A 15,608-nucleotide genomic window follows, 5' to 3' on the forward strand; every position below is an offset into this window, starting at 1 on the left:
CTGTTTGGCTGAAAAACAAATTACAGGTTGTGACTTTAAAGTGTTCATTTGTTCGCCACCACTCCCCAGGATGAGCAGAGTGCCATGTTGATGTTGAAGCGTCACCTGATAATGAAGCAGGCTGTAGATGACTACTCAGACTCCATCCAGAAGCTGTCTGACCGCGCTCAGAAGATGCTGAACGAAGACCACCCTGATGGGTGAGTGGAACCCAGACACCAGGGTTCAGTCATCTTACCTTGTGTACTACAGGTGTAGCTATCACAACCTTCTCTGTAGGCCTCAGAGTATTCAATACTATGTTGAATAACTGTGGGTATTCATCATTTTTTTAAATTGGTCTCTTGTTCCTCACTATGTACCAGTATATTTGAGTGTGAGGGGTGTGGTTATGATTGTGTCTCTAACCATACAAAGATCAGATAGCTATAAAACAGTAAGTCACGATGCATGATGATGGTATGTCATCTTGTCAGTCACTCTCTCTTTCTCCTCTCTGTCTCCCGATCTCAATTCAATTATCTCTATCTCTCTCGCTCTCTCTCTCTCTCCTCTCTCTCTCGCTCTCTCTCTCTTTCTCTCTCTCTTTCTCCCTCTCTCTCCCCTCTCTTTCTCTCCCTCTCACTCCTCTCTCTCTCGCTCTCTCATTCTCTCTTTCTCTTTCTCTTTCTCTTTCTCTTTCCCTCTCACTCTCTCTCTCTCTCTCTCTCTCTCTCTCTCTCTCTCTCTCTCTCTCTCTCTCTCTCTCTCTCTCTCTCTCTCTCTCTCTCTCTCTCTCTCTCTCTCTCTCTCTCTCTCTCTCTCTCTCTCTCTCTCTCTCTCTCTCTCTCTCTCTCTCTCTCTCTCTCTCTCTCTCTCTCTCTCTCTCTCTCTCTCTCTCTCTCTCTCTCTCTCTCTCTCTCTCTCTCTCTCTCTCTCTCTCCCTCTCTCTCTCCCTCTCTCTCCCTCTCTCTCCCCATAGTGAATCTATAATCCGTCGTCAGGGCCAGGTGGATAAGCAGTATGCTGGTCTGAAGGACTTGGCAGAGGACCGTAGGAGGAAGCTGGACCATGTCTATCATCACTTCCTGCTGAGCCGAGAGGTGGAGGATCTGGAGCAATGGATTGCTGAGAGGGACATAGTGGCGTCCTCACAGGAGATGGGACAGGACCTGGACCATGTTACAGTGAGGAGGGAGGGAGAGGATGGGAGGGAGGAGGGAGGGAGGGAGGGAGAGGATGGGAGAGGATGGGAGGGAGGGAGGGAGGGAGGGAGGGAGGGAGGGAGGGAGGGAGGGAGGGAGGGAGAGGATGGGAGGGAGGGATGTGGTGGCGTCCTCACAGGAGATGGGACAGGACCTGGACCATGTTACAGTGAGGAGGGAGGGAGGGAGGGAGGGAGGAGGGAGGGAGGGAGGGAGGGAGGGAGGAGGGAGGGAGGGAGGGGATGGGAGGGAGGGAGGGAGGGAGGGAGGGAGGGAGGGAGGGAGGGAGGGAGGGAGGGAGGGAGGGATGTGGTGGCGTCCTCACAGGAGATGGAACAGGACCTGGATCATGTTACAGTGGGGAGGGAGGGAGGGAGGGAGGGAGGGAGGGAGGAGGGAGGGAGGGAGGGAGGGAGGGAGGGAGGGACCTCTGGAGGGCTTCAATGAGCTTCCCAGGGGTCCTGAAGCTGGGGGAAAAGTAACAAATAAATGGAAAGTTGTAGGTGGCTGAAGGGATAGAGAATGGTCCAAGCACGAATGTGAAGTCCCACCTTGTATTAGTTGTCTCTGTAATGTTCAGTGTTCTTATGGAGTATATCCACGCTCTAATAATTGCTTTATTATCTTCACATTTTGAAAATAATTTTATTTTCCATTTACCTCTCCAAATAAAAACCGTCCAGATCCTGAGGGACAAGTTCCGTGACTTTGCCCGGGAGACAGGGACGGTGGGGCAGGAACGAGTGGACTGTGTGAACCAGACGATAGACGAGCTGATCAAGGCGGGCCACACAGAGGCTGCTGCCATGGCAGAGTGGAGGGACAGCATCAACGAGAGCTGGGCTGACCTGCTGGAACTCATAGACACCCGCGCTCAGCTCCTACAGGCCTCCTACGACCTGCTCAAGTGAGTCTGCACACTAAAGATGGCAAATGGTTAATTAATGCCACTAACTGTCTTTGGCTTTGTATGCCTAGGCTCCAAAACAAGACAAACACAAAAAACTTTTCAGACATTTTAGACATTTCATTGTTCCTCGATGTTTAATATCTGACTTCTGACAGATTAAAGTAGATTATATTAGTAAACTACCGTGTGCTCTGAGGGGTCAACTGTAACAGAATATCCTGGTGGTTCTCAGGTACTTCGATGATGGGAAGGAGCTGGTGGCTCAAATCCAGGAGAAACGAAATGAGATTCCTGCTGACCTAGGAGAAGACTTCAGCAAGGCAGATACCTTCCACCGCATGCATGCCGCCTTCGAGAGGGACATCAGTGCCCTGGGAAAACAGGTACACCATAACCCCCTACTGCCTGTTTGGCCTGGAGTTTGGTTGAGAGGTCTACAGATGAGGCAGCATTAAGACTAAGAGATATTATGCTGACTTTAGAGATGGCGATGGTGTACAGCCATGTACAGTTCAAGTTATATCAAGGTGAGTAATCAAATCAAGTTTTATTTATACAGCACATTTCAGACATGAAATGCAATGCAGTGTGCATCAGGATAAAACTAATAAAAAACAATGAAAATAAAAACGGCAATATTTACTACACAACAAACATAAGAGGATAAAAAACAAAACAGCAACAATAAAAACTGAACGACTAAAAAGCACCCTAAGGAAAAGCAAAGCTAAAAAGGTTTGTTTTAAGATCTCTTTTAAATATGTCCACAGTTTCGGCCCCCTTCAGGCCTCTCTGGCAGGTTATTCCAGAGGCATAATAACTAAAGGCTGCCTCTCCATGCATCTTGGTCCGAGGCTTTGGGATAGTTGAAAGGGCAGTGCCAGAGGACAATGAGGGACCTGATGGGTACATAACTTAAAAGCATGTCTGAGATGTATTGGAGTGCACAATCGTGGATTGATTTAAAAACCAATAGAAGAATCTTAAAATGAATTCTAAAACTCACAGGCAGCCAGTGCAGAGACCTTAAAACCGGTGTAATGTGTGCTCTCCGTCTGGTCTTGGTCAGTACCCGTGCTGCAGCATTCTGTATGTTTTGCAGTTGACCAATGGCTTTCTTGGGTAGACCAGACAGGAGAGCATTACAGTAGTCAAGCCTGCTTCTAATAAAAGCATGGATGAGTCCCTCTGTATCAGCCTGAGAGACAAGGGCCGCCCGCACCTTGGCAATGTTCCTCAGGTGGTAAAAAGCGATTTGGGTCACATTCCTAATGTATGATTCAAAATTGAGTTCAGAATCTAAAATGACAGCTATGTTTTTAACTGGTGTTTTACCTTTATTGGCCATTAAATAAAATGTGCGGCCAGATTCTCTCTCTGTGATTTGGCTCCAACAATAATTACCTCAGTCTTGTATTGATATAGCTGGAGGAAGTTGTGAGCCATCCAAGTATTTAAATAACTAATACAGTTTAATAATTTATCTGTGTAGCTAAAGACAGCATTTGTTTGTGTATGGCATGCAGGGCTCCCTGTAGCAACACATTGCAATGTCACTGAACCCCAGTTGTGATTGGAGTCGTTCTAATCCGGCTCAAAGGGCCATTAAGAAAAGAACGGCATCTAGCTTAGAGGGCATGAAAGTCTTCTACATCGAGGTTTCTCTCTCTGTCACCAGCATAGAGATACAGTAAAAAAAAATGGAGATGTAGAAAAACCACCTCCACCTCCCTCCTCCACCAGGTGCAGCAGTTCCAGGAGACAGCGGCCCGTCTGCACGCCCAGTATGCTGGGGACCAGGCTACAGAGATCCAGGCCCAGGAGAAGGAGGTGGTAGAGGCCTGGAAGGCTCTACTGGACGCCTGCGACGGCCGCAGGAAACGCCTGGAAGAGACAGCTGACAAGTTCCGCTTCTTCACCATGGTCCGATACCTGATGTCCTGGATGGAGAACATCATACAGCAAATAGAGACACAGGAGAAACCACGGTAATCTCTTGTGACGGACTGTTGACATAAATTCTAGCTAGCTAGTGCACGCAAGACTTGGTTCTGGGGGGAGGAAAGGGGGTCCCATGTCTCCGTTGGTTGGAGCCAGGTGTTGGCAACACCAGAGTTGTGGGTTTAATTCCCACTCGTACTGAAGATATGCATAGAAAAGCATCTTCATGACTACACAACAGGAAACGGAGGAGAGTGGACAGGCGATATGGAGGGGTGAGGGAAGGAGAGAGAATGGAAGGGTGAGGGGATGGAGAGAGAATGGAAGGGTGAGGGGATGGAGAGATAAAGTGAAAAAGTTAGATGAGAACCTTTCTACCTCTCCCCAGGGACATGTCATCAATAGAGCTGCTATTGGGTGACATGATGGAGAGATAGAGATGGAGAGAGACAGGATGGAGAGAGAGAGGATGGAGAGAGAGAGAGGATGGAGAGAGAGAGGATGGAGAGAGAGAGGATGGAGAGATGGAGAGATAGAGGATGGAGAGATAGAGGATGGAGAGAGAGAGGATGGGGAGAGAGAGAGGATGGGGAGAGAGAGAGGATGGGGAGAGAGAGAGGATGGGGAGAGAGAGAGGATGGAGAGATAGAGGATGGAGAGATAGAGGATGGAGAGATAGAGGATGGAGAGATAGAGGATGGAGAGATAAAGTTAGATGATAACAGGTTGTTTCTACCTCTCTCTCCTCAGGGATGTGTCATCAGTAGAGCTGCTGATGAAGTACCACCAGGGGATCAGGTCTGAGATCGACCAGCGTGGACCAAAGTTCTCTGACTGTGTGGAGCACGGCAAGGCTCTGCTGGCACGTAAACACAAAGACTCTGCTGAGGTGAGGAACACCAGGGCTCTATATCAATTCTGTACGTCCTATCTCCTCGCCTTTGCCTTCCCTCAGACCTCCTCCAATGTGTTTTGAGAAGGAGGCGAGGAGAGAGTATGCAAGGAATCAAGGAAAGATGAATTGGGAAAGAGCCTGGGGCCACATTTAAATGATTTCAGATACAGTATGTGACTTTTTCCTTTTCTTGTGACTACCTCCTGCAAAAACTGAGTTCATCTGACCATCCATGTTGCTGTCATCCTCGTTTCTTCCTCAGATCAAGGAGAAACTGATCCAGCTGATGGAGAGGAAGAAAGAGATGATGACCAAGTGGGACGACCGATGGGACTGGCTCAGGCTCTGTGAGTACAACAACAACAACCACAATGACAACAACCACAACCACAATGACAACAACAACAACAACCACAATGACAACAACCACAATGACAACAACCACAATGACAACAACCACAATGACAACAACAACAACCACAATGACAACAGCAACCACAATGACAACAACAACAACAACAACCACAATGACAACAACAACCACAATGACAACAACAACAACAAAAATTACAACAACCACAATGACGACAACAACAACAACAACAACAACCACAATGAGAACAACAACCACAATGACAACAACAACAACCACAATGACAACAACCACAATGACAACAACAACAACTACATTCCCTTTTTCTTTCCTTCCACACAAAATCACCAGACCTGGGTCCAAATAGCATACTTACACATTTGTCTTGTCTTGTCAGTGTTGGAGGTGTGCCAGTTTGCGCGGGATGCCTCAGTGGCGGAGGCGTGGCTGGTGGCTCAAGAGCCGTACGTGGCCAGTAAGGACCTGGGACAGACTGTAGACGAGGTGGAGAAACTACTGAAGAGACACGAAGCCTTCGAGAAGTCCACCGCTACCTGGGAGGAGCGCTTCTCAGCCCTGGAGAGACTTACTACAGTATGTGGTGGAAAGGATTGTCTATGTGTGTATTTGTGTGTGTTTGTGTGTCTGTGATCTGTGTAAAGCTTCGTCCCCATTTGGCAGTTTTTTCTGATGTCACCATTTTCCATATAAACAAGTACAGTATACAGTATGTGTGTGTCTATCCATTACCTCTGTTTGTGGGTGAAAGTTAGTTCTCACATTCTCTCTCTCTCTCTCTCTCTCTCTCTCTCTCTCTCAGTTGGAGCTGTTAGAGTTGAGGAAACAGCAGCAGGAGATGCAGCAGTTTGTAACAGAGGAGCAGCAGCGTTCACAGATGGAGAGCAGGAGAGAAGACACAGGGTTTGCAGAGGACTCCTCCCAGCTCTACACCATCGAGGAGCAGACACTGGTTAGTACCGAGCTAATGTGTACTGACGAAATGACCCTCACTGACCATATCCATTCTGCTCTCTGTCCATGAGTTCCCCTATCTTTTTCTCTCTGTCCATGAGTTCCCCTATCATTTTCTCTCTGTCCATGAGTTCCCCTATAATTTTCTCTCTGTCCATGAGTTCCCCTATCATTTTCTCTCTGTCCATGAGTTCCCCTATCACTTTCTCTCTGTCCATGAGTTCCCCTATCATTTTCTCTCTGTCCATGAGTTCCCCTATCATTTTCTCTCTGTCCATGAGTTCCCCTATCATTTTCTCTCTGTCCATGAGTTCCCCTATCATTTTCTCTCTGTCCATGAGTTCCCCTATCATTTTCTCTCTGCCCATGAGTTCCCCTATCATTTTCTCTCTGTCCATGAGTTCCCCTATCATTTTCTCTCTGTCCATGAGTTCCCCTATCATTTTCTCTCTGTCCATGAGTTCCCCTATCATTTTCTCTCTGTCCATGAGTTCCCCTATCATTTTCTCTCTGTCCATGAGTTCCCCTATCATTTTCTCTCTGTCCATGAGTTCCCCTATCATTTTCTATCTGTCCATGAGTTCCCCTATCATTTTCTCTCTTGTCCATGAGTTCCCCTATCATTTTCTCTCTGTCCATGAGTTCCCCTATCATTTTCTCTCTGTCCATGAGTTCCCCTATCATTTTCTCTCTGTCCATGAGTTCCCCTATCATTTTCTCTCTGTCCATGAGTTTCCCTATCATTTTCTCTCTGTCCATGAGTTCCCCTATCATTTTCTCTCTTGTCCATGAGTTCCCCTATCATTTGCTCTCTGTCCATGAGTTCCCCTATCATTTTCTATCTGTCCATGAGTTCCCCTATCTTTTGCTCTCTGTTTCAAAGGTTCAATTTTTAAAGGGTTAATAAAGGGGTTATAATTACGTTACTAACAATTTGTAAAATCATTTGTAAACACATTTGAAAACCATTAATAAACGGTTAAATCGCATTGGTCAAAATAGTGCAATAACTGGTCAGTGTTTGCCAAATAGTGAGCCAATATTTACCTCCAGTTATTAACCATTTATAAATGCACGTATACATGCTTATAAGATTAACCCTTATGTATCATCATGCAACCTTCTTTTCAAGAGTTGCACAGTTGAACAATAGTTATTTTCTCACATTTGGGTGTGATGCATTGGTACTCTGTCCCAGGAACAGAAGAGGTTGGTTTTCATGATGGGTCTTGACACACCTTTGAAACCCTAATGCCCTGGGCAAATTTACATCCAGGACATTATTCAATCATCATTCCTAACATGTTACCCCTTACCAGATTATATCAACACACTTACCACTTCTCTGTGATAGTCCAAGTATGGTTAACACTCTGGTGTGAAATGGTAACCGTAATACCGTTGTAAGGGGTATCCTCTCACAACGTTTAATGTTTTGGTCTTCATATCCACCATTAATTGACTGAACATGTTTAACAAAGTGTTGAATCTTCTCTCATGTATGTAGTCAAATCAAATCAAATTGTATTTGTCACACACACCGAATACCACAGGGGTAGACCTTACTATGAAATGCTTACTTACAAACCCTTAAACAACAATGCAGAGTAAGAAAATATTTGCTAAATAAACTAACGTTTAAAAAAAAGTAACACAATAAAATAACAATAACGAGGCTATATACAGGGGGGAAAGGGTACCGAGTCAATGTGCGGGGGGGGGTACGGGTTAGTTGAGGTAATTGTGGTAATGTGTAAATGTAGGTAGGGGTAAAGTGACTATGCATAGATAATAAACAGCGAGTAGCAGCAGCGTAAAAAAGGGGGTTAATCCAAATTGTCCGGGTAGCCATTTGATTAACTGTTCAGCAGTCTTATGGCTTGGGGGTAGAAGCTGTTAAGGAGCCTTTTAGACCTAGACTTGCTGTGTGGTAGCAGAGAGAAGTCTATGACTTGGGTGGCTGGAGTCTTTGACAATTTTTAGGGCCTTCCTCTGACACAGCCTGATATAGAGGTCCTGGATGCCAGGAAGATTGTCCCCAGCGATGTACTGTGCCGTACGCACTACCCTCTGTAGCGCCTTGCGGTCGGATGCCGAGCAGTTGCCATACCAGTCGGTGATGCAACCAGTCAGGATGCTCGCAATGTTGCAGATGTAGAACTTTTTGAGGATCTGAGGACCCAATACTGCCTATAAGTATGTCTAAACTCTGACTGAACTCTCAAATAATCTATAAATGATTTACCCACATGTACAGTACCTGTCAAAAGTTTGGACACACCTACTCATTCAAGGGTTTTTCTTTATTAGTAAAATTTTTTACATTGTAGAATAATAGTGAAGACATTAAAACTATGAAATAACACATATGGAATTATGTAGTAACTTAAAAAAGTGTTAAACAAATCAAAATATATTTGAGATTTGAGATTCTTCAAATAGCCACCCTTTGCCTTGATGACAGCTTTGCACACTCTTGGGCTTGTGTTTTAGGTTATTGTCCTGCTGAAAGGTGTATTTGTCTCCCAGTGTCTGTTGGAAAGCAGACTAAACCTGGTTTAGTCTGTGGTAAGCTAAGCTCTATTCCTTTTCTTTTTGTCCTAAAAAAACTCCCTAGTTCTTGCCGATGACAAGCATACCCATAACATGATGCAGCCACCACCATGCTTGAAAATATGAAGTGTGGTACTCCGTGATGTGTTCTGTTGGATTTGCCCCAAACATAACACTTTGTATTCAGGACATAAAGTTAATTTCTTTACCAAATGTTTTGCAGTTTTACTTTAGTGCCTTATTGCAAATATTTGTATTCTGTACAGGCTTCTTTTTTTTTTTAAACTCTGTTATTTAGGTTAGTATTGTGGAGTAACTATAATGTTGTTGATCCATCCTCAGTTTTCTCCTATCACAGTCATTAAACTCTGTAACTGTTTTAAAGTCACCATTTGCCTCATGGTGAAATCCGTGAGCGGTTTCCTTCCTCTCCGGCAACTGAGTTAGGAAGGACGTCTGTATCTTTGTAGTGACTGGGTGTATTGGTACACAATACAAAGTGTAATTAATAACTTCAACATGCTCAAAGGGATATTCAATGTCTGCTTGTTTTATTTCCTCCCCTCTACCAACAGGTGCCCTTCTTTGCGAGGCAATGGAAAACCTCTCTGGTCTTTGTGGTTGAATCTGTGTTTGAAATTCACTGCTCGACTGAGGGACCTTACAGATAATTTTATATGTGGAGTACAGAGATGAGGTAGTCATTCAAAAAGCATGTTAAACACTATTATTGCACACAGAGTGAGTCCATACAACTTATGTGACTTGTTAAGCAAATTTTGACTCTTGAACTTACTTACTGACACAAAGACATTTCAGCTTTTTATTTGTTATTATACTGAACAAAAATATAAACGCAACATGCAACAATTTCAAAGATTTTTACTGAGTTACAGTTCATCTAAGGAAATCAGTCAATTTAAATTAATTAATTAGGCCCTAATCTATGGATTTCACATGATTGGGAATACAGATATGCATATGTTGGTCACAGATACCTTTAAAAAAAGGTAGGGGCATGACAACAGATGAACTATTTAAAATACAACATAGTGTCTCATGGTTCCCTTCTGTGTCTTCATCGGTTTCTTTCTTGTTAAGCATTTTCCCAGATTAAAGGGGGTTAGCTAGTTATCACGATTTTGTGTGATACACTAGCTAGTAAATTAGTCATACAATTAGAATCACTAGCACAGTTACTGTACTGTCTTTGCCACTAGTGTTACCAGCTATCTAGCTAGAGACAGTACCTGAGTTCGAAGGTTATATAACTAGCTAGCCAAATATTATCTTGTGCTAAATCGTCTAGCAGAATTTCTACGTATATTCAAAAATACGTTTTAGGTTTTACCTAATGCTAGCTAAAGTTTTCTACCTAGCTAGGTATGACAGAGGTGCTAGCAAACGTTAGCTAGATACTTCTATATCCAAAAGTGAAACAAATTGCATAAAGAAGTTACCCTTTCTCCTCTGTCAAAATGTGTATTCTGTGAACAACGTTTCTTTCGCGCAATCTCTTTTATCTGACTCTCATAACGACGTCCATCCTGATTATTCACGACGCACTGTCACATGATGCCAATGTCAACACAAAATTCTGCCCACGTTCCAGGTCGTCTTTATTTCAAGCGCGTTTCATAGATCGGCAGATCTCACAAAGTCGGAGGAATTTTTCCCAAACCAGCGAGCCACACCATTAATATGGCTTGAGATCTTCAGATGATGCATTCATCGAAAAAAATAAGTGTAACAATGCATCATCAGGGTTTCAAATGTGGGGCAAGACACATCATTGGAGTTGAGCGTTGGTCTGAACACCATTAATTTCTCTTCTTGGGTCAGAGTAACAATGCATCACACCCAATAGTGAGAAAATAACTATTGTTTAAAGGTATAACCATTTCAAATAAGGTTGCATCATGATAAATAAGGGTTCAATATTATATGCATTTGTAAGGGCATTTATAAATGGTTAATAGCTGGAGGTAAATAGTGGCTCACTATTTTGGCAAGCACTGACTGGCTATCACACTATTTTGACCAATTTGTTATAACCCATTTATTAATGCTTTATAATTCATTTACAAATGATTAAATCATTGTTAATAATGTAATTACAAACCCTTTATAAAATCTTTACAAATATAACCTTATTGTAAAGTGTTACGGAAAGGGGTAATTTCTAACATAGATAGAGCCAACACTTTCTAGCTGTGTTTTTGAATTTCTAACGCAGTAGGGATAGTAAGGAAGGGAGTGGTTTGTGTTTCTAACGCAGTAGGGATAGTAAGGAAGGGAGTGGTTTGTGTTTCTAACGCAGTAGGGATAGTAAGGAAGGGAGTGGTTTGTGTTTCTAACGCAGTAGGGATAGTTAGGAAGGGAGTGGTTTGTGTTTCTAACGCAGTAGGGATAGTAAGGAAGGGAGTGGTTTGTGTTTCTAACGCAGTAGGGATAGTTAGGAAGGGAGTGGTTTGTGTTTCTAACGCAGTAGGGATAGTTAGGAAGGGAGTGGTTTGTGTTTCTAACGCAGTAGGGATAGTTAGGAAGGGAGTGGTTTGTGTTTCTAACGCAGTAGGGATAGTAAGGAAGGGAGTGGTTTGTGACACACGAGCAGCCGTTCACTGATATGTCAGCTCATACAGCAGTTACACCTCCAACACTGCCAAAACATTTGCTATGCGGATGTCGGCCAACGCTGATTAATGCTGGTTAATGCTCAATCTGATTGAATCCAGGCCCATATCTATTTCCTATGTGTACATTAAAATTGATTGTAAATATATAATTTTCATCTCTCCCTCCCAGTCTGCCTCTGGAGCAGTGGAGGTGGAGCCCAGTTCGGGTCAGTTGGAGGGAACAGCGGGTGACTCTACGGTGCCCATGGTCTCTGAGATGCAGGATGCTGGCTTGCAGGAGGCTGGCTCTCTGGAGCTGCTGGATGCCTCTGTGTCAGGACAGACCCCCAGGGAGGGGGAGCCCCGGGCCGCCACCCTGCCCGCTGACCCCCTCAGCCCTAAGGCTGTGCTGCAGAAGGGCATGCTGGGACGGAAACATGACCTAGAGGCTGCTGGGAAGAAGGCTTCCAACAGGTAGAGACACTCACAACCTTACAGAGCATGGTTATTGTTGCTACGGTTAGGCTTGAAATGGTTGATTTGTGTAGAATTAAGGCAGCACATTTTGCCAGTTATTTTGTATAGTTTGGGGGTAATGAAAGAAGGTACTCACTCCACTTACAGTAGGTAGGATGTAAAGGATATTTCAAGTTCATGATACTACCTCCAAATAATTCAAACAGTTTTGGGTAAGCTTGGGATGCGTATGTATCTGGTTAAGGTCTTCTCCATCAAAATGTGTGTCTGTGCTCCTCTCATTTCACAGGTCCTGGAACAACCTGTACTGTGTGCTGAAGCCTGGTCAGCTGTCTGTCTATAAGGACGCCAAGAGCTTCGGCCACGGCTCCACCTACCACGGAGAGGACCCTCTGTCGCTCTGCAACGCCATATGGGAGGTCCTAACCAACTACAAGAAGAAGAAGCACGTATTCATACTGAGGTGAGGAACGTTAGTGAATTAGTGTACGTAGTTGATACTCTCTTACCACGCTTTTCGTTTGAATCCTAACTGAATTGTGTTCCTCTGGCTGTCTCTCTTCCAGGCTGGGTGATGGTAGTGAGTACCTGTTCCAGTGTAAAGACGAGGTGGGTTCTTCACGCAGTTCCTTTTTTTTATGATATGTATTTTATTTGGTTCTCTCACACAATAATGTCATAGGTTCTTATCACAGAGTTACAGCAGTACTGTACTTTGGAATAGAATCATTAAGATACATTAAATATCCAAACATACGTTCAACAATCACACCACAACACTATAATGCATTTAAAATATCCATACTGTATACAATATTACATTATCCTACAAAATAATATCAAACCCATTCTGTATCCCATCTGGTGATAATAGGCTGCATCTAGACACGGCAGCCCGACCCAGATCCCCAACCCAATCACTGGCACAGGATCTGGTCTGACCAATCAAAAGACCACTGTGGCAAAAGATCAGACTTCACACAGTTCTACATATTCATGTAATAATATATCAGTCAATCAATGAGTAATCAAAATACAGCTCTCATTGCTGTTGGACCATTTGAAATATAAGCGTTCTGCTCTCTCTGGAATGAAATCATGGAAGTATGTGTAAATGCATTTCATCTGTAAATGTATTATGCATGTTAATATTGGAGGGACCTTAACCCCAACATCCAAATGCACTGAAATATATTCAACCAAAATGTATGGTTATTTCAGGAGGAGCTGGGGCATTGGACCCAGGCCATGGAGAAGGCAGTGAAGCCCCTGGCACAGAAAGAGGCAGAACCCTCAGGGTCCGCAGGGGCCCGGGCCCGCAGCCTGCCCCCTCCTTCCTCCTCTACCACCCCAGAGCCAGCGAAAGACAAGGAGAAGAAGGGCTTCAGTCGGTTTGCCAAGAAAAAGTGAGGATGGACAGATGGACTGACTGATTGACTATATTGCAGGTCTTGGGCAGAAGAAGAAGTTGTAGTGTACAATCAGAAATAATTTTATCTTAAAATATTTCATTTTTTACTTTGAAATAGATGAGATATTGTAGTTTAGATTGAAACCTCTGCACACTGTGCTGCCTGTGTTAAAGCCAGTGTACCAACGCAAAGGTTCACCTTTTTCTTTTTCCCTTTTGACTAAATATGCTAAATTAAAAAAGCTAAATAAAAGCACAGGAATGCTCTTTTCACACTCAACCAAAGAATGTTTGTAAAATTCATAATTTTCCTTTTTACAATTGTTTCCCAACTTTGCTTTAGATAAAAGCATGCTTGTATGATATGTATTACAAAACAGTATGACTCATAAGAGTACTTTTGTTGATTAATCTGCCTTATATTCCTATAAAATGGTTGTCAATTGTTATACTGTGCTGTTTGAATTTGGTGCTCTTATATCATAGAATCATCAGGATTGGGTAGCTAGGCTTTTTAAAAGAGCTTTGTAAATGCTGTTTTAACTCATGAATTGATAGGCCTAGTGTTGGCTGAAAGAAGGTGAGACATTGTACAGTGCTGTATAGTAGAGTACCTGCATGCACTGCAAGTACAACTGCAAGTATGCAAACTAATTGTCCTATGCACTGTGACGGTAAAATAATGCTGCTGGAATTGGCAGTTATAGACGGTTTTAGCTGAGATAATGAAAAGTAGCACAATTGAAAGACGATTATGTTATTGACGTGCTATTACCTTAAACAATCAAACAAACGCAATCACTTTCAAACATGACTTTTACCAGAACAGTGGCCATCTCTGAGAACTTGAAATAGCTCATGCTTAACGCTTGTGTTTCAAATCTCGAATGTCATATATATTCATATACAGTATATCAGAAAAATGCATGAATCATGTTTTTTTGTTTAATATGGTGCTATAGTGATATTCTTACACGTTCAACCTAGACCAACTTGGCCTACCTTAGTCATCCTTCACTTTACACAGTTATATGATTGATTCCTTCTATCACACTTCGTTTGGTTTCATTCAAAACACCTTCAATTACCAGTAGATAATGAGACAAAATATCTTGTTTTGTCAGTCAAAGTCCAGGACAAAATGGTGGGTCAATCAAATCTAGACTGCTTTTCCAAAACCCACACAGTACGAAAATGCATAATGGAAGAATGTGTCAAAATGAATGTAAAGAAGTACAATAAATGTTGAAGACCGGTAGAGATGTACTATGACGGGGAAAACCAGAAAAAATGGATTTCATTTGAAATAGACCCTCATAGTTAATTCTTAAGATATTTTCAAAGGGAATCCATTCTCAAATATTATTTTAATTCACCCAAGTCTATACCTAATATATAGAATACAGAGAATACATGTACAGTATATCATGGAACTGCATTGATACTAGTAAATATGCTAATACATTTGACTACTGACAGTGCAACACTGTCTGCGTAGTTTGTTTTTCCTTTGCATCATGGCAGGTAAACCCCCTTTGACCTCCAACCACCATGTGCAGTGTAAACGCTCACTGCACACAGTGGTTGGGGTCAATTCCATTTCAATTCGGTCAAAAATGAAATTCCAAATTGGATTTTCAGTTTTCTTCCTGAATTGAAATGGAATTGACCCCAAACCTGCTGCACATCGCCTTTTAATGAACAGGCTGTACTGTTCCTCCCTGTATACCTCCAGCAGTTACACTTTCCCCCTCTCACATGTGGCCACATACTAAGCTAGCCACTGTCCTTATGTCCCAGTCCTCTGTGTGTGTAGGGGGTATGTATTAGCATTTTCTACTCTCTACTAGCTGTGTAAAATATCACAAAATGTTGACAGAAAATGTCTAATACGTTTTGAGAGGTGAACTTGAAAATAAACTCATAAACTTATAGTTTGTAGTTATTGTATGTTCCCCCCTGGCAACACACACACCCCAAACATTGGGTGAAGCATAGGGTCAGCAGCAGTGCAGCGCCCCTGGAGCCATAAGTGTTAAGTGCCTTGTTTAAGGGCACAACGTTAAAAGTTCAACACCAAGGTTTAACTGAAGAGTTTAATGAATTATACAAATATAACAATTGAAAATTAACGATTGAAACAAATATCTGATGATTAAATAAAAGGCACTTAACGATGTTAAACAATCATCCAGACAGAGCAAGCTGTGTTCCTTAACATATTCTAACTGAAAAGATGCAGTTGCTGAATTTACATTACAACAGACTCTAGACACA

The 15,608-nt window shown here is 43.0% G+C and overlaps 1 protein-coding gene across 2 annotated transcripts in view; it reads left to right on the top strand.

Moving 5' to 3' along the window:
* LOC121544666 (spectrin beta chain, erythrocytic-like) overlaps positions 1-15,265 on the top strand; it is a 73,618-nt gene extending 58,353 nt beyond the window's left edge. For both annotated transcript variants that reach the window (XM_041854704.2, XM_041854703.2), the window contains exons 29-41: positions 70-200; positions 962-1,166; positions 1,868-2,091; positions 2,327-2,477; positions 3,838-4,082; positions 4,786-4,924; positions 5,193-5,277; positions 5,701-5,897; positions 6,124-6,273; positions 11,634-11,917; positions 12,210-12,383; positions 12,487-12,529; positions 13,142-15,265. In XM_041854704.2, coding sequence (XP_041710638.2) covers positions 70-200; positions 962-1,166; positions 1,868-2,091; positions 2,327-2,477; positions 3,838-4,082; positions 4,786-4,924; positions 5,193-5,277; positions 5,701-5,897; positions 6,124-6,273; positions 11,634-11,917; positions 12,210-12,383; positions 12,487-12,529; positions 13,142-13,330 — 2,217 coding nt within the window. In that variant the 3' untranslated portion in view covers positions 13,331-15,265. The remainder of the gene's footprint in view (positions 1-69; positions 201-961; positions 1,167-1,867; positions 2,092-2,326; positions 2,478-3,837; positions 4,083-4,785; positions 4,925-5,192; positions 5,278-5,700; positions 5,898-6,123; positions 6,274-11,633; positions 11,918-12,209; positions 12,384-12,486; positions 12,530-13,141) is intronic.
* Positions 15,266-15,608: the final 343 nt, after the last annotated feature.

The sequence above is a fragment of the Coregonus clupeaformis genome, chromosome 29, assembly GCF_020615455.1.
Source record: "Coregonus clupeaformis isolate EN_2021a chromosome 29, ASM2061545v1, whole genome shotgun sequence".
NCBI classification, from domain to species: domain Eukaryota; kingdom Metazoa; phylum Chordata; class Actinopteri; order Salmoniformes; family Salmonidae; genus Coregonus; species Coregonus clupeaformis.